The sequence below is a fragment of the Kwoniella europaea genome, chromosome 2 (assembly GCF_036810445.1).
Source record: "Kwoniella europaea PYCC6329 chromosome 2, complete sequence".
In the NCBI taxonomy this organism is placed as follows: Eukaryota; Fungi; Basidiomycota; class Tremellomycetes; order Tremellales; family Cryptococcaceae; genus Kwoniella; species Kwoniella europaea.
The window spans coordinates 3,348,195-3,375,512 of NC_089488.1; the positions used below are offsets into that span (position 1 = coordinate 3,348,195).

General features: G+C 44.1%; 11 protein-coding genes across 11 annotated transcripts; 6 read left to right on the forward strand and 5 right to left on the reverse strand.

Annotated features, from left to right (window-relative positions):
• Positions 1–607: 607 nt before the first annotated feature.
• V865_007599 (uncharacterized protein) lies at positions 608–2,374 on the forward strand (the record flags this gene model as incomplete). Its single annotated transcript, XM_066231345.1, has 6 exons — positions 608–809; positions 928–1,159; positions 1,257–1,429; positions 1,561–1,804; positions 1,885–2,231; positions 2,340–2,374. The coding sequence occupies 6 exons, from the start codon at positions 608–610 to the stop codon at positions 2,372–2,374; spliced, it is 1,233 nt and encodes a 410-aa protein (XP_066087442.1).
• Positions 2,375–2,531: 157 nt separating this feature from the next.
• Positions 2,532–4,700, reverse strand: V865_007600 (uncharacterized protein; the record flags this gene model as incomplete). Its single annotated transcript, XM_066231346.1, has 6 exons — positions 2,532–2,621; positions 2,712–2,814; positions 2,931–3,823; positions 3,874–4,104; positions 4,216–4,454; positions 4,565–4,700. The coding sequence occupies 6 exons, from the start codon at positions 4,698–4,700 to the stop codon at positions 2,532–2,534; spliced, it is 1,692 nt and encodes a 563-aa protein (XP_066087443.1).
• Positions 4,701–5,092: 392 nt separating this feature from the next.
• V865_007601 (uncharacterized protein) lies at positions 5,093–5,520 on the forward strand (the record flags this gene model as incomplete). The annotated part of the gene is made up of 2 exons (XM_066231347.1): positions 5,093–5,285; positions 5,360–5,520. The coding sequence occupies 2 exons, from the start codon at positions 5,093–5,095 to the stop codon at positions 5,518–5,520; spliced, it is 354 nt and encodes a 117-aa protein (XP_066087444.1).
• Positions 5,521–5,648: 128 nt separating this feature from the next.
• Positions 5,649–8,464, reverse strand: V865_007602 (uncharacterized protein; the record flags this gene model as incomplete). Its single annotated transcript, XM_066231348.1, has 2 exons — positions 5,649–7,751; positions 7,841–8,464. The coding sequence occupies 2 exons, from the start codon at positions 8,462–8,464 to the stop codon at positions 5,649–5,651; spliced, it is 2,727 nt and encodes a 908-aa protein (XP_066087445.1).
• A 625-nt stretch (positions 8,465–9,089) lies between these two features.
• Positions 9,090–12,191, forward strand: V865_007603 (uncharacterized protein; the record flags this gene model as incomplete). The annotated part of the gene is made up of 13 exons (XM_066231349.1): positions 9,090–9,108; positions 9,192–9,249; positions 9,339–9,486; positions 9,551–9,599; positions 9,669–10,061; positions 10,136–10,449; positions 10,505–10,853; positions 10,918–11,164; positions 11,228–11,334; positions 11,393–11,430; positions 11,493–11,622; positions 11,709–11,848; positions 11,910–12,191. 13 exons carry the CDS (start codon positions 9,090–9,092, stop codon positions 12,189–12,191), a joined length of 2,274 nt encoding a protein of 757 aa, XP_066087446.1.
• Positions 12,192–13,856: 1,665 nt separating this feature from the next.
• Positions 13,857–14,322, reverse strand: V865_007604 (uncharacterized protein; the record flags this gene model as incomplete). The annotated part of the gene is made up of 2 exons (XM_066231350.1): positions 13,857–14,050; positions 14,100–14,322. 2 exons carry the CDS (start codon positions 14,320–14,322, stop codon positions 13,857–13,859), a joined length of 417 nt encoding a protein of 138 aa, XP_066087447.1.
• A 698-nt stretch (positions 14,323–15,020) lies between these two features.
• Positions 15,021–18,940, reverse strand: V865_007605 (uncharacterized protein; the record flags this gene model as incomplete). The annotated part of the gene is made up of 6 exons (XM_066231351.1): positions 15,021–15,416; positions 15,500–15,669; positions 15,779–17,560; positions 17,644–18,262; positions 18,330–18,737; positions 18,830–18,940. 6 exons carry the CDS (start codon positions 18,938–18,940, stop codon positions 15,021–15,023), a joined length of 3,486 nt encoding a protein of 1,161 aa, XP_066087448.1.
• A 414-nt stretch (positions 18,941–19,354) lies between these two features.
• On the forward strand, positions 19,355–22,493 carry V865_007606 (uncharacterized protein; the record flags this gene model as incomplete). The annotated part of the gene is made up of 4 exons (XM_066231352.1): positions 19,355–20,263; positions 20,326–20,347; positions 20,414–20,535; positions 20,592–22,493. 4 exons carry the CDS (start codon positions 19,355–19,357, stop codon positions 22,491–22,493), a joined length of 2,955 nt encoding a protein of 984 aa, XP_066087449.1.
• Positions 22,494–23,005: 512 nt separating this feature from the next.
• Positions 23,006–24,374, forward strand: V865_007607 (uncharacterized protein; the record flags this gene model as incomplete). Its single annotated transcript, XM_066231353.1, has 2 exons — positions 23,006–23,630; positions 23,779–24,374. 2 exons carry the CDS (start codon positions 23,006–23,008, stop codon positions 24,372–24,374), a joined length of 1,221 nt encoding a protein of 406 aa, XP_066087450.1.
• Positions 24,375–24,743: 369 nt separating this feature from the next.
• V865_007608 (uncharacterized protein) lies at positions 24,744–25,382 on the forward strand (the record flags this gene model as incomplete). The annotated part of the gene is made up of 2 exons (XM_066231354.1): positions 24,744–25,161; positions 25,240–25,382. The coding sequence occupies 2 exons, from the start codon at positions 24,744–24,746 to the stop codon at positions 25,380–25,382; spliced, it is 561 nt and encodes a 186-aa protein (XP_066087451.1).
• Positions 25,383–25,590: 208 nt separating this feature from the next.
• Positions 25,591–26,949, reverse strand: V865_007609 (uncharacterized protein; the record flags this gene model as incomplete). The annotated part of the gene is made up of 6 exons (XM_066231355.1): positions 25,591–25,711; positions 25,779–25,836; positions 25,898–25,922; positions 25,996–26,400; positions 26,524–26,691; positions 26,764–26,949. The coding sequence occupies 6 exons, from the start codon at positions 26,947–26,949 to the stop codon at positions 25,591–25,593; spliced, it is 963 nt and encodes a 320-aa protein (XP_066087452.1).
• Between the last annotated feature and the right edge of the window lie 369 nt (positions 26,950–27,318).

Here is a 27,318-nt window from a genome sequence, read left to right on the forward strand (position 1 = left end):
GAAATGTCCAAAGGATCTGAGGATGATTAGAAATAACATTACAATATTCGTAATCAGGAAAGGTCCAGACTCGGCTGACCGATTTATGTCGAGCATGAAAGGGTTGAGGATGAGCTGTCTAATCTTTTTCTTCGTTCATTCACTGCAACTGCATCAAAGGGCTAGAAACTCTGGCAGCCTCTCAAGGTATAGTATTTTCAGTCATGGATAATCCTCGTCCGATCAGACATATCTAACTGGCTCAAGTCACAACACTCAACAATCGATAAGATGTTCAACAATGGACTGTTTATCTTTCCTTTCTGGGGCTCAGTCCTTTCAATTTACTCCCTTTTCAGATATCTAACCTCAATCTCAATAGAGATGGGGATGAAAAACTGTCTATTAACCCATACTTATGTGTCTACATGGGTGCTCTTGCTAATCATCTATTCTAAAGCGTTAAAATCAATACGCCTGATCCAATTATAACCAACACTCTTTAACATCCACGAAAAATAACAAAATAATATAATATAAGCCAATACAACAAAATCACAGGCAAGACGCTCACTTGACAACACCTCCTAAACCCCTCTCTAGATTAGTCTTGAGGAATTACCCCAAGATGTCTTCATTGTGGATAGCCGACTCCTCGCCTTTATTCTTCTACTCACCCGCCGAAGCTTACTTCGCTGGACAAAACTTGAACTCCTGGATAGGTAATCAGGGTCCTTATCAAAGATCTGGCGAGCTGAACGTGACGGGGGAAAGTAGTACTTATCATAGTAGTTTTGGTAAATCGGCTGTTGTCTTACCTTCAATCTATGGTGAGTTGGGTATGTGACACTAGGTAGAGCAAGGTATCACTTAGGAGATATCAACTCCACACGGAACGTGCAGATGAGATTGTACTCATCGTCGTACTTACTCTCGTCACACGCGCAGCGACCTCCTTCACACCTGTGTTCTCCGCCTCATCAACATACAATGTAACCATCCAAATTGGCTCATGGGATCCCGAACCCTGGTCTTCAGGTAGAAGTTTCAATTTTACCGATGGCGAATTCGAACCTCAAACATTCACTTTAACCTTTGACTGTCAATCTCAGCCTCAGGAGGAATGTGGGGAAGTTGATTTTCTTGGTGCTTGGGTAGAAACGAGATTCTCACCTGATGAGTTGGTACACCGTCGTATCAACCAATAGACCTAACAGTTCTGCTAAATGTTGGGTTGCTGATTGTTGATCCAACGATGGTTGGACTGTGTACTGTAGCTCACAGATCGATTCAGTATCTATGGACGATACTTCTCCCCTAACCACCTACGAAGGTTTCGCACCTATCGATCAAAATAACAAAATAGTCAATATCGATTCGACAGTAGATTACCAACAGACTTTATCGATGACTTCTACGCATGGTGCAAAAGCCACTATCAATTTTACGGGTAAGTCATCGTCCCTCTCTCCACACCACTCTCAAGCATGTCACCCACCGCCACCATCCCAACATAAAGTATGACTGATTGATAATCCTTCATTTCTATACTGCTCTACTGTATGATTCTATGATTTATAGGCGCTTCGATCTTCCTCTACGGAGTGACATGTCCTTCCTGCGGCATCTTCACCATCACCCTAGATTCATCCTCTACCTCAGCCACGCTCGATTCATTCAACAATGCCACAATTCACGACAGCTTGTTGTTTTTCACTACAAACTTGGACACGGCTTCGACCCATACGCTCGTATTGGAAGCTCAAGGTGGGGTGGTATTGGATAAGTTCGAAGTGAGAGGTCCGAAAGGCGGTGTGGGATTTATGTGAGTACGATATAAATCAAAAGGAGCTCCACATCCGTCCAATCAACTAATTGCTGTCTGTTTGGTCGTTTCCTATCCAGAGGTAACGATAACGGTACTCCCACAACACTCAATTCATCATCTTCTTCCACTCCCACCTCCGGTAATACAACCACCAGCAACAGTAATAACAATGACAGTCCGTTAAACAACGGTAACATCCCATCCTCTCAGAGCGGTACACCAAACGCAGGTGTCATTATAGGTGCGATCCTAGGTTCGATCGCAGGATTAGCATTCCTATATTTCCTATGTCGTAAAGTATCACCTAAATTCAAAAAGAAAGATACCAAAAAATTAAATCCATGGGATGAAGCCAACCTCTTACAGAATATGAAGAATGAGGAAGTACATGTGACGACGGCCGCTAATCAACGTTATGTTTATCGTGAGTTGTTTCATCTTCAGTATTATCCCACTCTTCACTCAGCAATCGTAATTCCTCCGATGAAGGTAAACAATGAAAGCTGATAAAAGGACGATTGGGTTCTTGTAGCTGGTTTGATCGCTCATTCCGATTTGAAGAAGTAGGAGTGTAAGTATAAGTCACCTAAGACCGAGACCTTGTTTCAGTAGGAATGCGAATCGTGTCGTAGTAATGTTTAGGATCGAGTACACTTCATTTTGTTGCGATCAGTACTTCATAATAGTCGATACATACTCCCTCTACAAAATGCATAAAGTACAACTACCATCCCTGAGTTTGTCCCATGCCCTGTAATATCCTTTCTATCAAAGCTCTTTTCATATACTGTTCTCTCGCCAGAGATCTTATAGACTATATCAACCATTAAAGCACATATATCAGTATCATACCTCGAATTGACATCTAATGATGTGCCTGTTGTTATGTTTCCAGCCAACTCACCTTCAAGTATCTATCAAGATCTACACGCTCAGCATCCAATGCCCGAGTCATATGGTAGATCGTATCTTCAATCGCGTTATCTTCAGCTACTAGATCTATGAGTCTACGGATCATAACGAACATCAGTCCAATACATCATATACTCCATCTCGTCCACCTTCACAAGTTTATCGAGAGTTGTTCCACGCGAGGATAATCAGCTTTGACTCATGGACTCACTGATTATGTACGATACTAATCCCACAAACCAACTCATCCACCCCAATCTCCCCCTTTCCCTCCAATTCATTCACCCTATCTTCACCCTTCTGCACCACTTCCGCCAACTTCCTTCCAGTAGAATCACATACTTTCTTGACAGCTTCTAAACGAGCCATTTCATCTTTGATTGCCGGTTCACCCGATACCAGATCTTCCTTACGTTCCAACAAGTGTTGTTGCGTAGATTGCAATGAGTGAATCAACGGAGGTAAAGAAGCTTGTAAGTGTGGTAAGAGGATTGAATGAAGGTGTTGGAGGGATGGTGGAGGTGGTTTAGAAGGTGGTAATGGTGGAGGAATGGATGGATCATCGGTGGTGGATGGTAAAGATAGAGAAGAAGGTTCGGGTGAGCCGAGTAAGTCTGGAATAGGTTGACGAGGGGGTACTAGAGATTGAGCAGGAGGAGGTTGTTGGGGCTGTTGTGGTTGGTGGCTTGGCTGGGGATGAGGGGGAATAGGAGGTTGAGGTTGTCGAGATTGATTATTCATCTGCGGAGGATAGTATCCCTGGGCAGGTGGCTGATATCCATTAGGATATCCTTGTGTCTGACTTGCATCGGGCCGTGGAGGGCTCATAGGTTGCTGTGGAGGAAACGATAAAGGTACATGTGACTGAACCTGAGGTTGCGGCTGAGGTATATATGGTCGTTGGGGTAATATCGGTCCACCCGCTTGCGAGATCGGTGACTGAGGTTGAGGCTGAGGTATCCTTGCAGGTCTATTGGGTACAGGCGGAGAAGCAGGATGCTGAGGTGGTGTCCCAGGATATGTAGCGGATGACTGTCTAGAGTGTGATCCCTGAGGGAATGGGTGGGGAGGAGGAGTGGGAGCAGGTCGATACTGGGGCAATACCTAAAACCATGTTAGCTAAGTTCAAGGGTCATATACAGAGGAGAGCTCACATCTGGGTTCTGAGTCAGAGGCGGGCCGAATCCTGGTCTAGCGGGTGGAGGAGGAGGTTGACCTTGTATCGAAGCTTGCGGTTGGGGCTGAGATCTCGGTTGACTAGGTGAGCTAATCGGTGATCTGGATGATTGAGCGGGAGAAGATGGTTCAGGTGGTTTGGCATATACTGGAGGAGCAGCTGAGAATATGTTTGTAAGATGTCGTAATATCGTTTCAAGGTCTTGAGTCTGAAAAATCGACGTAAAAGATCAGCCCTCCCTATCTTCAGTATTTACCTGTAGCGAGTATGAAAACTTCACACCAGTCCATCTCTATCGAGACTGTATGGATATACTCACAGGCCATATCCTCCACCATTCTTGCACCACCTCCTCCCGTATCCTACCAGATGGATCAACCTCTTTGGACCTCCTCACTCCCATCTCTTTGGTAGGTACCACGAATAACAATGGGGGTGATCTCGGATAATCATGTGGGACCCATACATGTATAGGTATATGGTATGTCGCTCCTCGATAGTTTATAGGTAATGTACCGTGTAGCAGCAACAATAAAGCGGTCTGACCTGAGTCGAATGCTGAGCAAGTTGAACACATCGAATATCAGCTGAGACGTAATAAGCTATGAGGGGTAGCTGATTGAATATGCATAGGGAGACTATAGCTCCATACAGTACATTATACTCACTGAATGCATCGGTTTTCACGCTCAGAGTCTTTCGTTCACTCAGTATCTTCATCACTTCGTTGATCATCCTCTCTTTCGCTTGATAAGGTCTGAGGACGTTCCCGAGCCATTCTCGGGTCAAGTCGAGGTGGGACATCTCGATTGCTTTCGGTTCACAAACAGCCTTGATAGGGTCGTTGGAAGTTGATAAAGGAATGTTTCCAATTATAAGATCTCATTGTTGGTGTCGAAGCTAAACATCGAGTGATCAGTTGTTGTCATCCTCGGTATCGCCCAGGTCATCATCACTCGTGATCGGGAAAATGATGATGTCATCAGTTACTTTGTTGTGTAGATTCACTCGACCAAGATGAGAATTCGAGCAAAATGAGCCTACTGTATATCTAACACAATTTATTTACTCGGAATGCAAATAATCATGAGGTCAAGTCAATAAATCAATGAGCAGGACCATCTATCTACTCTCCGCTTTGTGAAAAAACAGATTACGAAAATCTCGCACCCGGAATCCTGTGAATATCGATGACCATGGCACCTCGCAACACCTCACCACCCACATACGAAGAATCTCTCTATGTCGCTTCTACCAGTCGTCGTCCGCTGTCCAGGAAGAAAAAGGTCAATCAGGGGATTGGAGGTGATGTAGTGGGCAGTATGAAGAGGGGACTGTCCGTCAATGCTAGCCAGAGTAAGAGGAAGGAGGGGAGACTGAAATTACTATGTGAGTATCGCGGTCGTAAACGGAACACACAGAAAGGAATAGCTGACTTTGATTCGGGCTTGATGGGAGTAAAGTGAGTATAGCAGGTGTATTGTTTCTTGTTCTCACGTCGATCTGGATAGTACGACTGAATAAGAGGATAAATGATAAAGGAGGATGGACGAATCTATATCAAGTGATTTCCCATCGTATATCTTCTTCATCCATGCCAATCGCACAGAATAGGGAACTATAGAGACATATTGTATTGATAGGATTAGACACCTGTAACATGTAAGAGCATAAAGTGTGTTGTATGCATAGATGCGATGAATAATGTAATTATGAGATGTGAATATATGCTATAAAATACAACAATGATCATTATTTCTTCAATCCGAAGCCCACCTTCTTCGGTTGTCCTCCTCTTACCTTACGCCCATCCCTCCCAAAACTGCCTCTCTCTTCCCTTTGGGGAGACTGACGCTCGGGTTTATCAAATCCCCTTTCTCTAGACCTAGACATATCTTTTGGCGCCCTATCATTCCGTCTACTCCTTCCATCACTACTTCTCGGTATTCTATCCTCCTCATCGTACCTTTCTCTCCTACTAGACCTCTCATCATCTCGAAAAGCATTTCTGTTCTCGTCCCTTCTACTATATGAGCTTCTTGTGCTCTTCCCGATATATTGATCTTCATCTTCCCATTCAGATCCTTGTTTTCCCCTATCTATTTCAGATCTACGATTCCTCTTCGGTATATCATCCGCTCCTGACCTACTTTTCCGATAGGCATCTATATTTCGTCCACCTCCATGTCTCTTTACCCCGTCTCCTTCATCCTTCCTGGTCGGTCCATATACATGTCCATCCCAAACTTTCACTATCTTCTGCATATCCTCTTTAATCCCTCTGTATTCATCCGCCTGGGAACCATGTAATCGTTCGATGGCCGATACGATATTCTTCGCAAAGTCCACCATCTTGCCTAACGACGCGCTAGACTTCCTATCACCGATTACTAGCGTTTGAGGTGTGTTCTCAATCAACAATGTCGATTCCCCGTTATGATTCCCACCTTCATCATCTTGACTAGATCGCTTGTTCTCAGAACCATGTCTTGTTGAGCTATTCTGGATACTAAACAATCGTTCCGCTTCAAAGTGATTGATAATATTCAAAACTTTCTTGATCGCCTCGTTATTTGATCCAGCAGATATCTTCAACAAGATGGACAACAGATTGGTATCCGGTACGATCGGTCTAGGTTTGATCCATCTGATACCCCTCGAATCGACTGGTTGTCCATTCGGTGTAGACCATTTATATCCCTCACCTGACCCCTTCTCCGAAGTAAGTGACTTATCAGCAGGTGAAGTATTTTCTACATCGTCCGAAATCTGCGTAGCTCTCTTGAAAATCTTCAGAGCGTTCGGAAAGTCCCCTGCCCATCTTGCACCTTGCAGAGCGGAACTATAAGTTGATATATCCCATCCCTCTGAGCCTGTTGAAGGTTGAAACGAATCCAGAATTCCTAAGATGCCACCTATATCTCCAGTTTCACTCAGGGCGTTTATAGCCGATTTGAGGAAATATAGATCGACTGAAGTTTGAATATCTTTACGTGACAATAATAAAGTCATATAATGAGAGGCTAAAACGGTCTGTTTTGAATGAAGTAATCCTTGTATTAAGGCCGTTGCAGATTGTACAGTAGGATTGAGTCTCGGTGTCGATCCAGTGGAAGATGAGGTTGAGGTTGAAGCTAATTTTGATTGACCAGGAGGTGGTAATCCCCATATCTCGTCTACCAACTTGATAGCGAATCTATGATCTTCAGGTCTACCTTTGATCAAGCATCTTAACGCATGACTGAATAACTCATTATCTATTGATCGATCCCTCTCCCCTTTGGTTTTAGCGAATTGCCGTTGACATTGATCCCATATTCCTCTTGAGACAGGTCCAATATCTATTAATTTATGTACGATGGAAGGATCCGCGCTTTTCTGTCTACCCTTAACTAAGTGTATATGATGTAAGCTTGCGAAAAGGGTCGTATAGGTTATAGAATCGGGGGACAGAGGACCGGTAGTGTCCATAGAGAGGAAAGTCTGGTACATCTCTTCCCACAAGCCATGTCTTCCTAGGTATTTCAGATAGGCGTTGGTAGGTGAAGTATTGATTTCATCTTCAAATCCGTTATTCAAACTTTGATCTGCTTTTCGAAGCTGAGAATCAGATGAAACTGAGTTCGTGCTGTGTGTGATACCCAGATCTTCTTGGAGGAGAGCAGAAGCATTCATGCACTTTTTGATATGTTGTTGAGATTGTTCGAACAGTATTGTTACTCTAGAGTGAGTCAATTCCTTGACTGGTATCAACTCGTATTCGGCTGATATATCCCCTGAATGTGATATACGCGAATAAGCATTGATCATCGTTGAATAAGTACGAGTCGTAGGTTTGATACCTCTTTTCTTCATCTACATCCACACCATACCAAACCATCAGTATAAAACCTTGACGGCAAAATCAGAGGACGGCATGTTCCAAAGATATACATCATACTCACATCATTATACAGACTCCACATCCAGTTCAACCTCCTTTGTTTTCCTACAAAACCCAATAATATATTCCAAACAGGTGTATTGACCATATTCTTCGGAGCGGAAATAACAATCTGTATAGCTTCTTCAATCTGCAAATCCGTTAACCCTTTCTTACTACTATTACTGTTTTTCGTATGTTTTTCAATCAATTTTCGTAATTTCATTGATGTCGAATATGCATCTTCCTCTCCTCCTCTACCACCACCATAGCCATAACTTGTTTTGCTGAATCTTGTATCAGGTAATCTAAGTGGTAAAGAAGCATCTTTCTGTTGAACTTTTGCTCCTACTCTGAATGCTTTCGGCGATTTGAATTTATATTTATCGTAATCGAATATACCATCTAATATTTGTCTATCTACATTGACCAGTTTTTTAGGTAGATGTCTACCTGATGATGATACTTGTTGACCCGTCTTGGAGGCTGATACGATTGCGGATCGTAATTCCTTTTGATTCCTATTTGATCGAGTGGAAGGTCCGGGATCACCATGGTATTCCCTCGCTAGCAGAGCTAACCGCGCAGATGGTGCTGAAGTCGCTTTAGACCGAAGGAGGTTACCTGATCTTCTAGCCGCTAGCATAATGGACTTGTCGGAGACGGGACGTATCTACTCTAGCATACTTCCATAGTCACTCTTACCTGTGATAGCAACTTTCGTGTTGGATTTGGTCAAATTCAGCTTTCCAACTTTTCGATGACATGCATTGGTATCACGTGACAAACAGGAGTGTACACGTGGGGTGGCAAACATTGGAGATTTCTACCACCATTCACCCCAAACATTCCTCGACGTCGCTCGCAAGTCGTGTGCATCCTCACACACAATAATACCATTGCTTCCACACTGCTTGCTCTCGGAAATCCCTGACCCCCTGCATCCCCATAGGATAGATAGATACATCAAAGGAAGGCAGAGCTTCGGTCACCGATTGGTCATCCCACCATCATCATCCTCGTCATCACCCAATCTGTTGTGGGGCACTGGGTCACAAAACGTGGTGGGGAAATCCAATCCACCGACCGGTTATTCTCGAATTCCATAAGAAGAACAAAAGGCCTACAACGACAACGACGTCAACACAACTTTTCGCATTCCTCATCTTATATCCACCGACTCATACACGATCACAAGCATAGCAGGATCATCAAATTCGTATCATCATCGTTAGCATTGTGCTTGCAGAAGGAAAGATCAGTCACTCAAGATGGCCGCGGGTCTTGCATGTGAGTCAAAGCACAAAGCACAAATCCACGAAGAATCCATGATCAGTCCATGAAGCTTATCTATGAATCTTCAATCTTATCAGATGATCTGATCCTTATCTTTTGGCGTATCGTCATCAACATCTTCTTCAGAGAGATCAGGTGAGTAACGTGTGTCTCTCACTATCACTGGACTCTCCGATGCATGCTCGTATTCCATCCAATCGCTTCAACTGACTATTTATATGTAGACCGAGAGGTGCATTCAATATTCCAAAGGAAGGTCCAGTTCTCTTCATCTGCGGTCCACATGCGAACCAATTCTTGGATCCTCTACTCGTCTTCTCAGAGACCAGGAAGGAATCGGGGAGGAGGGTATCGATGTTGACAGCTGCAAAGGTAAGCTACACATCCTTTACATATGCTTGGGTCAGCTCCAGCTTACTCACGATCACGATGATAGAGTATGCAAAGGAAATTCATCGGGGCAGTAGCTAGAATAATGGATGGCAGTGAGTTGCCATCTTGATCGAAGAATTTTGTCTTAGTATCGCAGCTCACAGTTTGCTCATTCCTCGTAGTACCCGTCGCGAGAGCAGCAGATTACGCCAAAGCGGGAAAAGGTCGTATCGTCCTTTCAGAGACCGATCCACTCCTGATCACCGGTATCAACACAGCCTTCACATCACAAGTCAAACCGAGATCTCAATTGGTGTTACCCAAATCTGCAGCATACGCGTCAGCGACTGTGGAAGAGGTCATCTCTGATACAGAATTACGATTGAAGGGAGAATTTGTCATTCCAAGTAAAGATGGTAGTGCCAATGTAAAAGCTTCAACGAGAGTTAGAAGCGAAGGTGAAAGTAAAGAAGGATTGGAATACAAGGTATTACCTCATGTCGAACAAGATCAAACGTATGGTGCATGTTTTCAGAGGTTGAAGGAAGGAGGTTGTATTGGGGTCTTCCCCGAAGGTAAGCTATCTTCTCATATACGTATTCATCCTACCAAGTGAAGCCGGTAAAGCTGATATGGCAAATCGTTATAGGTGGATCCCACGATAGAACAGACTTCTTGCCTCTCAAAGCGGGATTCTCAATCATGGCATTAGGAGCAATGGCTCAGTACCCAGATTTGGACGTCAAATTGGTACCAGTCGGATTGTCCTACTTCCATCCTCACAAATTCCGTTCAAGGGCCGTTGTCGAATTTGGTCCTCCTCAATCGGTTGATAGGGAACTGGTCGAACTGTATAAGCAGGGTGGAGCGAAGAAGAGAGAAGCGTGTGGGAAACTGTTGGAACAAGTACATGATGGTTTGAGGGCGGTAACATTGAGAGCACCGGATTGGGAGACTATGCAGGTGAGTCAGCTGGGATCTCGACAAGGGCCATTAACTGATTGATAATACGGAATAGGTGATCCAAGCTGCGAGAAGATTATACAGAATTCCAGGTCAACATCTTACTCTTGGACAGGTAGTTGAACTGAGTAAACGATTTATGGAAGGATACTTGGCATACAAGGACGAACCGAAGATCATCGACTTGAGACAGAAAGTTTTAGCCTATAATAGATTATTGAGAGATATGGGTTTAGCGGACCATCAAGTTGAAAGAGCTTCCAGTACAAGCTTGAAATCTGCTCTGCTTCTGGTCTACAGGACGGGTCTACTACTCTGGTGGTCCATGTTGGCTTTGCCTGGTGCGATCCTGCATGCGCCGATCTTCATCCTCGCCAAAGCCATTAGTATTCAGAAGGCCAAAGGTAAGTTGAATCATTGATAGGACTATCACAGTCCAGCTGACGGAAAATGCTTGTTCACCTGCAGAGGCTCTTGCTGCATCAACAGTCAAAATCCAAGGTCGTGATGTTCTAGCCACTTGGAAGGTCCTTGTCTCACTCGCTGTCACTCCTCTACTCTACATCTTCTACTGCATATTAGCGACTTTCTTGGCCTACAAGTATGACCTGGCACCCGCTTGGAGACACTGGACACCAGTTGCCATCTTCGTGCTGTTACCTGGTTGGGCTATGGCTACGCTCAAATTCGGTGAAGCTGGTATGGACGTGTTCAAGTGAGTATAGCATTTCATCTACTTCGACTTGTCTTGTCACTTTCTGATAGCTCTCAACGTCAGATCTCTTCGACCCCTTTTCCTCTCTCTTTGGCCAGGAAGTCTACGGGAGGTCAACAAACTCCGTCAGATGCGAGAAGCTTTGGCTAATGAGATCAGTGAGGTGATTGGTGAGTAGCACTTGATCGATCGGTAATGCTCGGTCCAGCTGACATGTATCATCAACAGACGAATTCGGTCCCAAGATGTATCAAAACTTCCAATCTGTATGTCTTAGCCGTCTTGAGCATTCTTTTTGCAATTCAGCTGACTTACCTTTTTCTCCTAGGCTCGTATCCTTCCTTCAGCCACGGTTCCCCAAACAGGTAGAAATCCAGGAATGTTTGTACGGAAAGCCCAAGCTCCCGATTCGTCTGTGCTATCACACCCTATGTTATGGTTGGATGAACGAATTTTCGGTGAGTCATACACATATATCAGCTTGCCAGATCATGAAGCCGTATATAAGCTAATTATTCTCTGTGCTGTATGTGCTGTACTCTAGGCTGGAACCGAAGTGCATCAGTTGGTCAGAGTGTTTGGAATACCACCAAATTGGATAAGAATCGATCTGAACCTTCTACTGCACCCACGAGTCCAGCAGAATCAGATAACGAGGAAGAAGCGGATGTAGATTACGATGATGTAAGTGCTATTCTGGTTTCAAAGCGTTTTTTCATTCATGCTTATGTCTGCATCTCATCAGGTGTTGGCGATTATTGACACTCGACGTGCTGGACCTGGATCACCTCGAGGACGTAGAAGAGGAAGGTCATATCATGATTTGACTCAACTGAAATCCGAAACCAGCTCAAGTGCCACTTCACCAGTAATCGACGGTGTGCCCTTACCGGCGCCTGATGACGAAGGTTCGAATAGGTTACACAAACGACCTGGAGCGGGATTCAAGAAGGATGAAGATGGTGATGGAGTGGGGTTAGGTTTGACTGGAGCAGATACGAAAGAACAGAAAGAGAAAGCCCAATGAGATGTTTTAGTGATAGTGACAGTGGTAAGGGTTGGCAGAAAGCAAGAAGATGAATGATAACGAAAGTATTATGTTATAATATGATGGAAAGAAGTTTGGGTAATTCTATGTTATGTCTCAACAACTCATGCAACTCGTTCGAACATGTCAACAAGCTACGAAGTATTTGATGCGAGACTGCTACCTATACATTCATGCGGTCATCAACGTTGATATAGATACATCTACGAGTCTGGCAGTAGCATTGATCCGCCCCCTATCACATTCAATCACAGTCCCTTGATACCATCTCCGACCAAATAAAGTTTATCAATTGATCATAAGGGATTGATCATTGATTATCTCATGCTGTGAAGCCAGAACCTCGGAGATGAGAAAGCCGGTATCGGTTTTACTGAGTTTTGATGTCCATTTTCATGGCTCCCACGCCATAGCATCCTGTGGTGTGACACGATTTCATATTTTCGAGGTAAAAATCGCCTGGTCAAAATGATAGGAATTTCCTGTCAAATCAATGCAATATTGAAGCTCAGTAGGCAAATTTTATGGACAAAAAGTCAGACAATCGGACGATATTTTTAGACGGCGAGAGGATGTACATGCTCATCGACATACGACTGATGGTCTCGTACCATATCAGATATTCACGTTTTCTCTCCTTTGGCATCCCTTTTCTTCCGCTTGTAGATATCATACTGTCTCTGCAGAGCGATGTTATCCCATTTTCTCGTACAGGCTGGACAAGTGGTCCATTTTGAACGTTTACTCCATTTGAGCGCGCATTTTTATACAGAAGACTACAATACCGAAGGAAAGAGTTGAAATCCTCAAGTCAGCATTACTTTTGACTGAAATCGTCACAGCGTGATTGTTGATAGTTGACCATCAACATATGCTTGCTTGTACAGTACCACTGACCTGAACCACATCCCCTCTTCTCGCAGATCCACAAACACATACCCTCATGGGCTAGTCCCGCTTTATAACGCCTATCTGAAGAGACGAGGTAGAATATGTCTTCTCGACAGATATAACATTCAGAAGAGGTTTCTGGGTCCCATGAATCCGGCTCAGATTTCGTTATCAGCCTCTTGAAGAGTTTAAGAAGACTCATATTTGGTTGTTGATGCGCTTTTGAAGAAGGTATACTCGCTCTATCACTTATGAGTGTACAATATGCAGTAAGAAATCATTGAGGACATTAGAACTTAGGGAAACTGATGTGGTGACTCTGTATAATATCGTATAAATGTATAGTACGTTCTATTCATGACGACTGTAAAGGCATACGATGCAGCCTTACTGTGCCACCAACGACATGCTTGTCTTGCGTCACGATATGAACCTAATTTGAGGAGGTGTCTGGGTTTTTATATGATGATGCATCACGATTCAACATTTCACCTTTAGGCTCATCCTGAATCTCTAACACTACCGCATGATCGAAAACCATCAGGCGATACGGCTTTGTCTAAAGCTCTCATCTAGTCATCACCATAAGATAAATGCAGTAACACAAACCCTTCGTCTACTGTAATTTGACGATCTCTTCCCCCCTCATCTCTTTCCAAAGACCTCATAGGGAAAAGCTTTTCTAAGTTGTCATGATACTATTATTTCCATCAGGTCTTGGATTCGTGCCATGCAAAAATCTTCTCTCCGTAACTATCTTTCTGCGATTGAATCATCGTTGTATCCCAAGACCTTGTGCATGAGGGACAATGTCTTTCTGAGCGTTCGGTCGTCCATCTGATAACGCATGAGAGACAGTATACTAAGCACACAATGACACCGTTTCTCAACCCTTTTCTCTGTGAGCCGATCTTCTGGTGTAGTACTACTTGTAAAGCCTTTGACCTCTGTGATTGGATCATTTCGAAATACAGATACTGTATCCGGCGAACTCACCTGCCCCACAACTTGCTAACTCACATACCCACAAGCTCAAACAACCCTCCATCCCACCTTTATTATCCCTCTCCGCTTCTCGCAAGATATCAAATATATCTTCTTTACAAATCACACACTCCGACAGGTCCTCTTTGCTATCTTTGAGAGTGGTGTCGATATCTCTCAAGTCATCATCATTTAGTTGTAATCTTGCCAACAGATCTTCAGGATTGATTGGCATCTTAGATGATCGACTGAAAGGTCGAATAAGGATTGGCTCTAAGGGTAGTGTAAGTTTGGGAGATTTCGACCAAACTCGACTTATCTTACCCGTCTAGGACAGACTCGTCGAGTGATCAAGTTGTGTGTCTTGAGGTGATTGGTTTATTGGTTTATTGGTTTATTGGTTTATTGGTTTATCGATATTATATATCGCTTGGTTGACCATATTAGGTTGGTCTGAGAAAAAGAGAGAGAAAGGGGGAAGAGTGGAATAGAATCTCTCATCCTTATATAGATGATATAAGATACCGTACCTCCTGTATATCGCATGAAGAGTGACACAGAATCATTTGTGTTGTTCTATTTTCTTTTCTTTCCCATCTTCTCACCGACTGAGACAGTGTCAGTGTATTCTCATAACGTAGAACCGATGGCAAACGTACGTCCGAAAGCAATGGGGAAGCGATATCAACGTTGTACCCCAATGAAAAGAAGTACGTGTTAGTACACCGTTCACATCATGAAGAAGGTTCTTCACATGACATGTCATCAGAATCTCTACTTCGTCATTTGTTATCGCACATGCAGTAGTATGTCAGTAAACGGAAAATTCGCAGTCTTACCACGACAGGCGAGTGAGTGCCACCTCTACTCTCACAAAGATCGACGTGCATACACACAGTGAGTGCAGCCCGATGAAGCTCTAACCTACAACATCTAATCCCTAGTCCGTTTCTTACCATATTTCCCCTCGGCAGCAGCTTCCTCCCTCTTCCTCTTCAATCCCTCCATCTTGAACCTCTCTTTCTTCTCTTCTTTCAATTTCGCTTGCAACTTCTCATCCACCACTCCAACCTTCTTTCGATGCTCCTTTCTCCTTTCTTCTTGCTTCTCTTTACGTCTTGCTACCTTATCCTTCTTCAACGTTTGAATTTGCTGTAAGAGCGTCACTGCCTTCTTCTCTTCATCAGTCATCACTACCGCTCTCGATTGGAGGTAAGTAGGTTTCTTCTGAGGTGCAACGGCTTTGGTCTTTGAGGCGTAGGGTAGGGACGCTTCGAGTTTTCGAGGCACTTTGAGGGTATTGAATCGTCGGGTAGTACGTTCAATAGGCTAAACGAATCATTCACAATCTTAAGTCAGCTGTATGTCCAAATGACTTGCAGAGCCACAGCTGATCTTAGAAATAGACTGACCTTATAAGCTGAGTTGATATCCAAGGGAGTCTTTATACCTTCATCCCGTCTTATCTGACCTGTCAACCTCATACCTCTCCAATCACCTTTATCCGCAAGCAATAAAGAACAAACAGGGTTGTACAGTTTCTTAGGTTCAATAGAGTACCATGCTCTGAGGAAGACAATATCTGTGATGAGATCGTACAGTCAGCTTCATTGTTCCACTTCGATTGCCAAAACAAAGAATAAAGAGTAAAATGAATATAGCTTGTAGAAGATGACAGAATATCTACTCACCCCTCATTAAGATCTTATCCTCGAAAGTAGCTCTAAAAGCACCATCAGGTTTACTCTGAGCCTTTTTGACTTGACCTCTGATCCCCGAAACAGTCTTGATATTCGCTCCCTCAAACTTGGCAACTTCCAAAGCCGAGTTGAACATATCTTTGATGAACGCCGTATTCTTAAATATCTTATAAGGTGTACCGGTCAGTTTCAATTTCTTTACTATCTTTGTCGATCGATCAATATCCAATACCACTCCTGTTGCCGATACTCTAAATCCAGGTGAATCGTCCGTAAGGGAATTGAACGCGCAGAAACCTGTGTTAGGCGCTGAGACAGGTCCATAGAACGTTGCGTAACAATGCATATGTTCTGGAGTATATTTCAATAGACGATTTCGAATCGAATGATCGTCTAGATGGTATATCGGTAAAGATTGGAATCTCCTCCATCCCAGGGAGAATATAATTGGATTATTGGTCTTGAGCGTACGAGTGAACCATCTATGTCGTTTGATTCGGACTGTCAAATAGCCAAATCGCTCTTCTGCAGCTAGAAGTCCACCAACGATTATAGGGAATCTTGGATCGAAATGCTCAATCATCTCACAAGGTACCTCGGTGATTTCTAATCTCACATACATTCCTGATCGATATCCCTCGATTTGAGCTCGTGCGTCAATATCGATTCCTTGGAATTCGTCTTCGTTCAGTTGACGTTGTTTGGCCATTTCGTTCTTCTGTTGATCGTAGAAATCCATCATATCTCCATCTTCATCCGAATCATTATCGTATTGTTCGTCAAACTTGGCTTTCAGAGCAGCCTGCTTCTTCGCTGCTGCTTGAGCTCGAGCAGTCTCATGATCTACTCCCGAATCCCCTGCGGATGGTTTGACTCCGACGTATGGTACACCATCTCCATCTTCTTCGTTCTCATCCCCATCTTCTAAATCCTCGAACCCTTCACCATCTTCTTCATACGGATTACCTTCCGCGTCCACTTCTCCCACTGGTCCAGATATGAACATCTCCTTGAGTGAATTCAACATTTCCTCATCATCCCATTTAGCTTTCAGTGCTTCATCGTCTACCGGTTCTTTGAGCTGATCGCCTTCATCTCCTTTGTTTTCTTCTTTGGAGACCTGGAAGAGATCATCGCCTTGAGCCATACGCGAAGATTCCGCATCGGCTGACGAGGGTCTAGTCTTTCCAGCAGCGATCTCTTCAGGAGATAATTCCGAATTATAGATCAATGACATGAGATCTCTCCTCTTGCCCATTCGTTCTGCGAAGGAAGTAGCTGCTCGGTCGGACAAATTTCGTTTCCATTGAGGTACGTCTTCATCGTCTTCTTCTTCGTCATCGTCGTCGTCTTCGATATCATCGTTCTCTTCTCCATCGACATCTTCATCATCGATATTAACGATTTTACCATCCTGCTCGAACCCAGTGGCGAACTCAAGATCATCATTATCTGAATCCGACTCAGCATATCTGACATCTCCTTCTTCTTCCTCCGATTCATCATCCAATCCATCAACCATAGCTTCTCCATCTTCATCCTCGAAATCCTCTCCGTCCTCAGCACTATCGTACTCTTCGTCTTCGGCACTACCGAGCATCGGACCGCCCGATCGAGGTGCAGCAGCTCTTCTGACTCTCTGTTGTTGGCTGACTTCGAGAGGCGCAGATGAATGACCGAACAATCGGATCTCCGAATTTTGTATACCATCGGCAAAAGTTCGATTGGCATCTTGCAGATCCATTACCATCTTTTCACCTTCACCCTGGGGAGCTACAAACGATTAAATGTTCAACATCAGCACGACTACCTTTTTCTGACTGCATGAAATTGACTAGGGGTTGTGCATCACTCACCATCACCTCCTTTGGTGAAACTTCCCGGTACGTTTATGTACACCGCATCTTTATCGTACATCACTCCTCCCACGTCACTCATGGGCGCATGAATGAGTTTTGCCTTTTCACCCATTTTCCTCCTTCTCTCACTCTCAAGCGTAGGTAAAGGACATGGATCCGATAATCTCTCTACGTTCTTCACTTCCAAATCACCCGCACCGGGTATATGTATCTTGGCGTTTCGAGGAGGTAAATTGGGTCCTCTTAAATATCCATATAGCGTAATCGTTCGATCAATTTTTAGATTTTCACGAATGAGTTCTCGAGGAGTCATATCTTGAATTCTGTCTGCTAAAAGGTATGGATGTTGATTACGGAAAACCAATGGTCTGAATTTCATTACACTTATGAATCTTGATAAGAGGTTGATTTCAGCATCGGGATACCGACCATTCATCACTCCCGATAAAGAGAATAGCTTAGCTCCTTGGTAAATCTCCGTCCAGAACCGATGTTTAAGACGTTTCTTGGTATCTTTAAGGGTAGATGCTTTTTTGATTAAGTCGAGATGGGTAAGAAGACCAATGACTTTTGGGAAACCGTGTGATTGAAGGATATTGAGGAATTCAAACGTTTCCTATAATTTGATAGATATACCACATCAGCTTTTTTTGTTGCTAGTTATATTCTGTCAGCTGACTTACCATTTCAAATCCAAAAGAACCATCAATCATCAACAAAACCAGATCCACGACTTTACCCAAATCTATCATGGAGTTCAAATCATTCCCACATTCTATAAAAGTGATTCTCCTCGTTTTACCAGATACCACCGTGATCGGACCCTGGGGTTGGTTGAGGTTGTGTTTGGTATATCTCCTGACGAGTGATCGAAGTAAAGTCGATTTGCCAACACCTGGTGGACCTACTATACCGACGACGATAGGTGGTGGTGGTAATTTACCTTCATCCATACCTTGACCTTTTGCTGAGGTCACCTTCCTCTCTTCTGGATTACGGTTGACGAGCGGGACATGTAATCGCCTTTGATCTTTCTCTGCTGTTCTCCTTGCTGCTCGATCAGCAGCTCGAAAAGAGGTGTTGGTGAAGGCCTATAGTCAGATGATATAGTCAGATGATGAGCATTGTTCAGCTTGTCAACACAACCGTCGGTCCACCAGCTGCGATGGATGGCTCAACGCACCTTGGGATTGAACCCCTTCCCACCTGTTCTGTCTATCCCCTGGGCAGCATCTTTCTTAGCATGCTTGTTGCCGGCAGAGGGCTTATGATGGGACCTATGTGATTGTTCCATCTTGCTCTGTCGATCTCACGGGTATGAGCAAGTGGTGATATGTGTATGCAGTGTTGAATGCGAGATCAACAGGTATCTTGGAAATATTTTGCAGCTCGGTACAAGCGACAGGAGATTTCTGAAATTCAGGTGACAAGTCACGTGATTACTATCCGAACACGTGGGCTTAGATAGGGTGAATAAATAAACTGTCAACGAAGCTAAGTGGGAAAACCTTTGTTCGTTGTGCACAGTCACGGCGGCAATTCCCCTTGTTGGTCTTTTCACCATAGGAGATTTCCTTCGAATCATCCAATTTGACAAATCCAAACACGACCGCAGACCTCCACTCGACTGGTCCACCCCTTTCCTCCCTCCTGCTATCACCAGCCTACCCATAGAGATCCACCATAGATCTGTTCCTATCTCCTTATCATGGCAGACCCGTCAACACCCAAGATAGCACCGATAAAATTAAAATTGTCCCTAGGCTCAAAACTCGCTACTCCCGCTCCTACCGCTGCACTTGGTACACCCTCTCTCACTCTCATTACAGGTAAGAAAAGGAAAGAGCTCCCTCAAGACAACGATCAGAATGAAGGTGTTCCAATCTCCACTCCTGCTGGGGACGATGGAAGCAAGAAGAAAAAAGGTAAATCAAAGGTACCTGTATCGACACCTGTATCTTCTATCCCTGTAAATGAAATATCATCGAACGAAGACGACGAGAATCAAGCTGGACCATCAAGGATCACTTTACCCAATCCGTCTTCCTTGATAGGACATCAAACCATTCCAAACGAATCTCCTGTTCCTCCAGCTCCATCAACACCCACTCCATCAGCAACGAGAGGTAGACCATCAAAATCAAATACTGGTACTGGTAGTACGACCAAGAAGAAAACCCAAACCCAATCGAAATCAACCCCACGAACATCCAAATCTAATTCGTCAAAAGGGAGAAAATCAATATCGAAACCATCAGCTATACCTTCAAGATTATTATCTGAAAGTATCTCGACACCTTCCAGATCATCTTTACCTCTAGCGCTAGTATCATCTGAACAATCAAGTCCATTTGAAACCCCCTCAAATACCAATAATTCCTCGGAAGCTACTTCGCCCGATCCTCTTTCTTTGTCTAACCCATTAAGTCCATCAGCTTATGATGGTGAATTACCGAATGTCGGTACACCCCAGAATGGTTTGGGAGAAGATACTCAAATTCAGACTCCTCAGAGTAGCACGCGTGGACATAGAACTGGTGGGAAATGGATGAGAATCAAGAGACCTCTGAAAGAGTTGTTGAATAGGACTCTAGCTGAGATGAGGAGGAAAGATGATGTGAGTTTCCTTTCCTAAGAGACCGGTGAATAACAAGCTAATATGTACCTCTGAACTATCAGTATGCGCTTTTCGAAGAACCAGGTTAGCTATCTCGAGTGTCTTACGTGAAGTTTGTACATGATAAGCTGATATCATGTTATCGTATAGTCGACCTGGAAGCCTTCCCAGACTACCTCGATGTCATAGGTGGTGAAGATAAGATGATGGATATGGGTACGATGCAGCGGAAAGTCGATTCAGGGGAATATACAAGCGTCGAGCAACTGGAGGTAAGCTTTCGCTACATGATGAGCCGAGCTAAGCTGACACTTCGTCATCGATTCAGGCCGATTTGCACTTACTTGTAGATGCAGCTCAGAAGTTTAACCCACCCGGATCGATCCCATACAACTCTGCTGCTCGAATCCTAACGATTGGATTGAAACACGTCGAAAGGTCCAAACCACTAGTCCTAACTCCTTCACCCTCACCTACAAGAGAATCTGCTACTCCGTTTGGAAGTAGGGGTAGGGGTTACTCCGTATTATCAGGAAGAGAGGGCACAGCTGCACTCGAAGAGTCCCTTCGACGTGCCGAGGAAATCCCACCACTATCGTATATACCTGAACAAATGCTTGATTTTCCCCCTAATTCCCTCCAGGCTCTGGCGGTAGGATGGAACTTGAATGGAGGAAAGAGGGTCCACGCGAAGAGGATAGTGAGGAGTAGAGAGAAATTCAGTGGGAAATGGAGACATTGGGAGATTGACGGTACGAGAGATATAGCTGAGATGGATGATCCCACTTTATTACTTGAAAGGTGGAAAGTATCCAGAAAGGATAAATTGGTAGATTGGAACGAAACTAGAAATGCAGGTGTTGGGGCCGGTACAGGACAATGGTGGGAGAGTGATACGAATTTATCCGGACCTTCGACTGTAGCTGGACAACCACCCATTCCATATGCTCCGTATAATCCCCGATGGGATAAAGTGGTAGAGAAAGAATTGGGATTGGAAAAGTGGGGTCAAGACGATGAGATCACAGAAGAGATGAAATATCTTAGAAGAAGGATGGGTATGGTGAATGAGATCGAGGATGAAGAGGTGTTATCTGAACACCTCAGACCAATCAAACCCAGAAGGGCAAACAGTAAGAATGATCAACCACCACCACCTGCTACGATGAATTTGACGAATATATATGAAGATACGAGTAGTAAATTTGGAAGAAATTCGATTGATTGGATCGGAGACATCACGACGGGCGGTAGTACGCAGGGAGAAGCTTATCTGAACAGTGTGATGAGATTTGTCGAGGGAGCTATGAAAGGGGCGAGTACTTCTGGTTCTCCAACCGGATCAAAGGTGAATGGAAATGAGGAAGAACACAAACCTATTGTCAAGGATCAAACGGAACAAGAAGATTCGATACCACTAGATGAATATGTCCTCGAACAGTGGCATGATGGTATCCTGTCTAAATCCAAGGCACGTACGATATATCGTCAAACTATACAAGACTTATCCAAACCATTACATTCTCGTTCCGAATGGATCAGAAAGATGACCTCAGATGCTTATGCTCGAATCGCCCTGAGAGAAATGACTTTACCTACCAACCCATTAGATATCAAGCCTCTCTTGAGGCTGGAGAATGATTTCCTACATCAAGGGGTGGGTGCGAGAGTAGGCGGGTCTCAGGGAATTAAATTGGGTTTGGAGTGGATAGGGGGAGAGATTCAACGGTTGGATAAGGAAATAAAGGAGAAGGAACGTCAGAAAATGGCAAATGAGTCTGATAAGAGAAAGAAGCAGGGTAATGATGGTGATGTTAACATGGATGATATTGATAATAAGAAAATCAAACTGGAAGTTCAAAATCCGAATGGGATTGAACAACCAAAATCGACTGTCTCTTCACCTCTATCATCAGCACCTGCCTCACCTCAGCCACCTGCTAAACCTGTCAATATCAATCCACCTAGTGAAAATAACACTCCTACTGTTATTCCGACGCCATCGGTAGATCCAGGAGATACCGCCTCTCTACGAAAACTCCGATTGGAACTAGTCGCCTTGGCCAAATTCTATCCTCTACCCGCTTTGAAGAAGATGAGGGATTACGAAGCTGCCAAGTTACTTCCATTCAATGTGAGGAGTTTGATGATTGTTCCGGAGGATCTGAAGAAGGTTGGGAATACCAATGGGAGTGGGAGTGGGGCAGGGAAAGTGAAGAGTGGCAAGTGAATGCCGGATGTAGATGTATGATTGGTTGTATCTTTCATAAGATGCATCGTATATAAAACTATACTGCTGTGTCGTACCATACATGACTGGCTATCCTGGGCGCTGCGTAAGAGACGACTCGTTTAAAAGATTAGGGAAGCATAAAGTACTGCAACAGTGGAACCTGATGCTGAATGTGGCACTTTTAATACATTTCCAGTTGATTCAGGTTGTTCGTGTCGGTACTCGTAAAAACCAAAGACGCACGGACCTTCCCTTGCCATGTCGCAGATCCAGCACAGACCCCCTCGAGAAAGAACAGGGGGAAATGTCGATCGGTATCCTCCCCAGAACACACACATACACACACACATGAGTTGACTGTATTGAATAACACAGAAAGATATATATATGTACGATCTTTCTTCCTTTTCTTTCTCCAATCATCTCCGCGCATTTATACAGTATCTCACACTATCCTCTTCCTCCAACAAAGGTCAAGGGGAAACTTCACCCATAAAATCTAAGTGAAAATGGCAAAATCAAATCGGAAGAAACGTCCACTACCTTGTACACCTTCTCCTAAACCCTCAACAACAAAACCCAAGTTGGCCAGTGCCAGCACGGGACGAATCGACTATAGCCTACTTTCACCTCCTGACCAAGCTATAGAAGTGAGCGATGAGGATCAAGAAGACTCTCCTGCTAGGAACACGAGATCGAAAGTCACTCTATCCCAATTTTCCTCAGGGTCCGACGTAGTGTTTTTATCTACCTCCAAGAAGACATGTTCACCTGCACCTAAGAAGACTTATACTCAAAGTCAGACTCATCCTACTTCTTATGCCAAGGCAGTTAACCCAACTACTTCTTCTTCTTCCTCGTCCAAGGGCAAATCTCGTCAACAAATATCTCCCTCATCATCCACCTCTAACACCATCGCCTCACATCACCTTATCGCATATAAGGCAACCTCTTCGTCCACTCTCGCTTCCCCACAAGCATCGCATAGCCACCAACATCAAGAGATCGAAGCTGAATGTATCATTTGCTCCGAGGAGATCTCTGAGATCCTGGCGAAAGCGGAGAAAGAAGGTAAAGGTGGCATTGGAGGTGGTTTGGGATTGTGGAGTTGCGAATTAGCAGGATGTGGTGCATGTGAGTAAGCTCCTTATCATATAGACAGTACAGCTGTAGATCAAGTTGATCTCAGAATTCTCTGTTCTTTGTATTTTCATACCATGATCACTATCGTTTTTCGACACATTCAAAGAAAAATAAGCTGACGTTATTGTTCTAAACGTAGTATTCTGCATCGAATGTGCAATCGCTTGTATCGATCGATCAACTTCCAAGACACCATTGGCAAAACCGAATTGTCCGGCATGTACGAGGGAGTGGAATGTCGAGGAAATTAGAAATCAAGCTAAAGCATACGATTCTTCGGAATACCCTGCTTCTGCGCCTGGACAACAGCAACCACACGGGAGTGCTGATACTCAACCCACTGCAAACAATGCGAGTACCAACGCCAATTCGTATAAAGTGAATGAGGATCGAAGACGTTCACCCTTACAACGAAATCCAACTGGTACCCCGAACTCACCTGGTCCAACGTTCACATGGAACATACCAACGATCGACAATGATCCGATCAATCACCCCTCGCAAGCTCAAATGATTCCTCTTGTGCCTGCAGATTACAACCTTGCGCCGATGTTGCCCACCAGTGGCCCTGCAGTTCCTCCTACTTCAGTCGATGGCTTCGTACAGGTCGGGAATGGGAGGATGCCAAATGCAGCTACACCATCGAGAGAGGCGAGTAGAGGGAACGGGAAAGGTGGGGTAAGAGGTGGTAGCTCTCGGATCGTGGCTGGTAGTAACAATCGATACGTTCAATAAAAATTGGAAAAGACATGAACATCATATGAAGTAAAGAATGTGCTTTGGACAACTATTTGAGTCTAGCATTTTCATTAAACAGAGTAGTGGATACAATATATATATATAACATGTTCGATATCATTCCATCGCATTGTAGATTATGTCACTGTAGAGTAAACAGGTAAAGTACATATTGAGATGTATGATGTATGTTATCAGTGAATGACCGTATCCTGGTATCGTTCATTCATCTGTTCATCTTTCCACGTCCTTCCCAATTCTTTTATTGAACCTTTACAGCCTATGAGAAACCCACAAAGTGATACCCTCAGCTACAGAATCTTGCATGTCTCGCACCACATCACACTATCCAATCCATCGAGCATCATGTCAGAGGAATCTGATACTTCCCGACCCACTCGCCAAGCGAAGAAAAATGCCATTCGTAAGATCGATAAAGCAGTACCTAGAGAGAAGAAGTACAAGAAGAAGAGGAAGAAGGAAGATCAAGCTGCCAAAGAGCTCAGACAAAGGTATAAACAACTAGATCAAAAAGGGAAGTTAGCTAGACAACAGGTGGAAGAAGGGAGACACGTTGTGATAGATCTGATGGATGATGATTCTGAAGAAGGAGAAAGAGATAAGAGAAAGAAGGAAGAAAGAGAGGCAGAGATGGTACCCTTTGAATGTGTGATTTGCTCAGAGGAGATAATAGATGTCCTTTCCAAAGCTATCAGTGAGGGGAAAGGTGGTGTAGATGGTGGGTTGGCTATTTGGTCCTGTGACCAAAAGGATTGTGGTGTATGTGAGTTCATCTTCGCTAAGACTGCCAAGAAAGCAGATTGACGCTGATGCAATTGGGGGGATTTGTCATGGACTATAGTATTCTGTACATCTTGCGTTATTCGGTATATCACTGGCGCAATGGCAAGGACCAATTGTCCAGCTTGTAGGAGAGAATGGAATTTGGGGATGTTGAGAGATCAGGCTAGAGCTTATGATCCTGATCTGTTGGGTGAAGGATGATGGGAGTAACAAATCTTCGATGGTTATGATCAAGCAGTACAATCAGTAACACCATAACATCGTATGCATTACTTCTCACTTCATTGTCAGTATTATCAACCACCATCAATCATCTTGACTAGCCTGAAGCGAAAGCGTGAAGTTGTTTAATCATATATGATTATCATTATAAGCATAAACCCAGAATAGACATTGAAGGGGAAGTTTCTCAAGGAGCAATACAAGTCTGGTTCGATGCCAGGGTCCATCCCTCTTCACAAGCGAAAGCTTGACATGATCCCTTGAAGCATGTCACGCCGTAATCTGCTATACCTGGAAGTGTTGTACAACTAGCGGGTTTGTTCATATAGCTATCAGCGAGTGTCACAAGGCAGTATTCATTGCTCGTAAACTCACTCTGTACCAGAAACTTGGCCAGTCTCGAATTTCCCAGAAGTACAGCCACCACATGATTCTATGACCGATCGTCAGTGACGACTTCACTTTGAATGGAAGGATGTGATGAGACGACTTACCGAGATCAGAGAAAGTATCGATACACTGAGGGTGTACATCGTTGTTTCTCAATATATGTGCGGCTCTTATGACTGACTGATGTGAGACTCAGACTCACCTCATACCCTTCTGGGCTGTCTCCGATCTTGCAAGCCTCAAAACCTTCCGGACAAAGACCAACCGTTCTAGCCTTTTTCAATTTCTCCTTCAGTGCTCTTCTGGCATATCCCGAAGGTAAAACCTGATTGTCGACCGTCTTGTATATCATCGCCGTACCGATTTCACATACTTTTTCAGAGCTATATGCGATACTCTCCCCTGCCTGTCGGGTACACGAACATTCGTATCCACCGCCTTGAGCGGCAGGCAGAGGAGTAACGGAAACTCCCGAGTCATGGACGAAGTTCGAACAAGCTTGGAGACACTCTAAGACACTGGATTTGGTTCCCTGTGAAGCGAGATCGGTGGTGATGGTGGTGTTGGAACATCTGACGATATTGTAATTCGATCGAGTTAACCAGATCTGCGGTAAATGAGGGAATGACCAAATAACCAATCAACTCAATTCAATCCCACTCCTACAGTACGATGTGCGATTGAGATACAGTATGAATGTCGTAACTTGTTCAGAGTTAAACAAACTTACATTATAGGCATTGGTGGCGAGACACGCAGGCGTTGTACCGACCTGATAAGCTTCGGAGGTCTGGCTGAGAACCGTACTGACAGGTGCAGTATTCGAACATTTACATTGATAAGTGGAAGGTATAAGTTGCCAGTACGAGTATTCATATCCATTATCTCCGCAGGTGACCTGTAATACTCTATTCAGCCACAGAGACAGCATGGGAAGAAAAATACATAACTTGTCCAGAACTCAACTCACAGCACAATATCCTGCCAGTTCCTCTGTTCGACCATAAGTATTCGACAAAGTAAATGTCGCCAATTGCGACACGACAGAAGCTGTACATCCGACAAATCTTGGGGGTTGTTGTGGGTATCTGTTGACTGTGGCCGAATGAACACCCCGTGTCAGTAGAAGCAATACTAAAGAAAGCAAGTGAATCATGTTAAGACTTGACGAGTAACTTGTTTGTATGTCATGGGACGACAGTGAAGATGTCACAGAATTGAAATGTATTTGGATTGTAGACTTTGCATTATTCCGTCCTTTTAATCTGTCCAGAGACGGTCACGAGCAATGCAGTTGATTTTCGTTGTCCTCCGGACATGTTTCAGCGGTAGGGACAGCAGGTACGGCGCTAAGGATTCCAGTGGATCGTCTGGAGACAACAAAACCCATATGCTTCCGACGGGGGACACTCACACCTGTCGTTGTATACAAACAGGTATCGGACAAACGACAAAGTAAGGATAAATTGGACTCGAGGATGTCAACAAAGTTGAACTTGCTTCCTGAGAAATTCACAGGACGGAC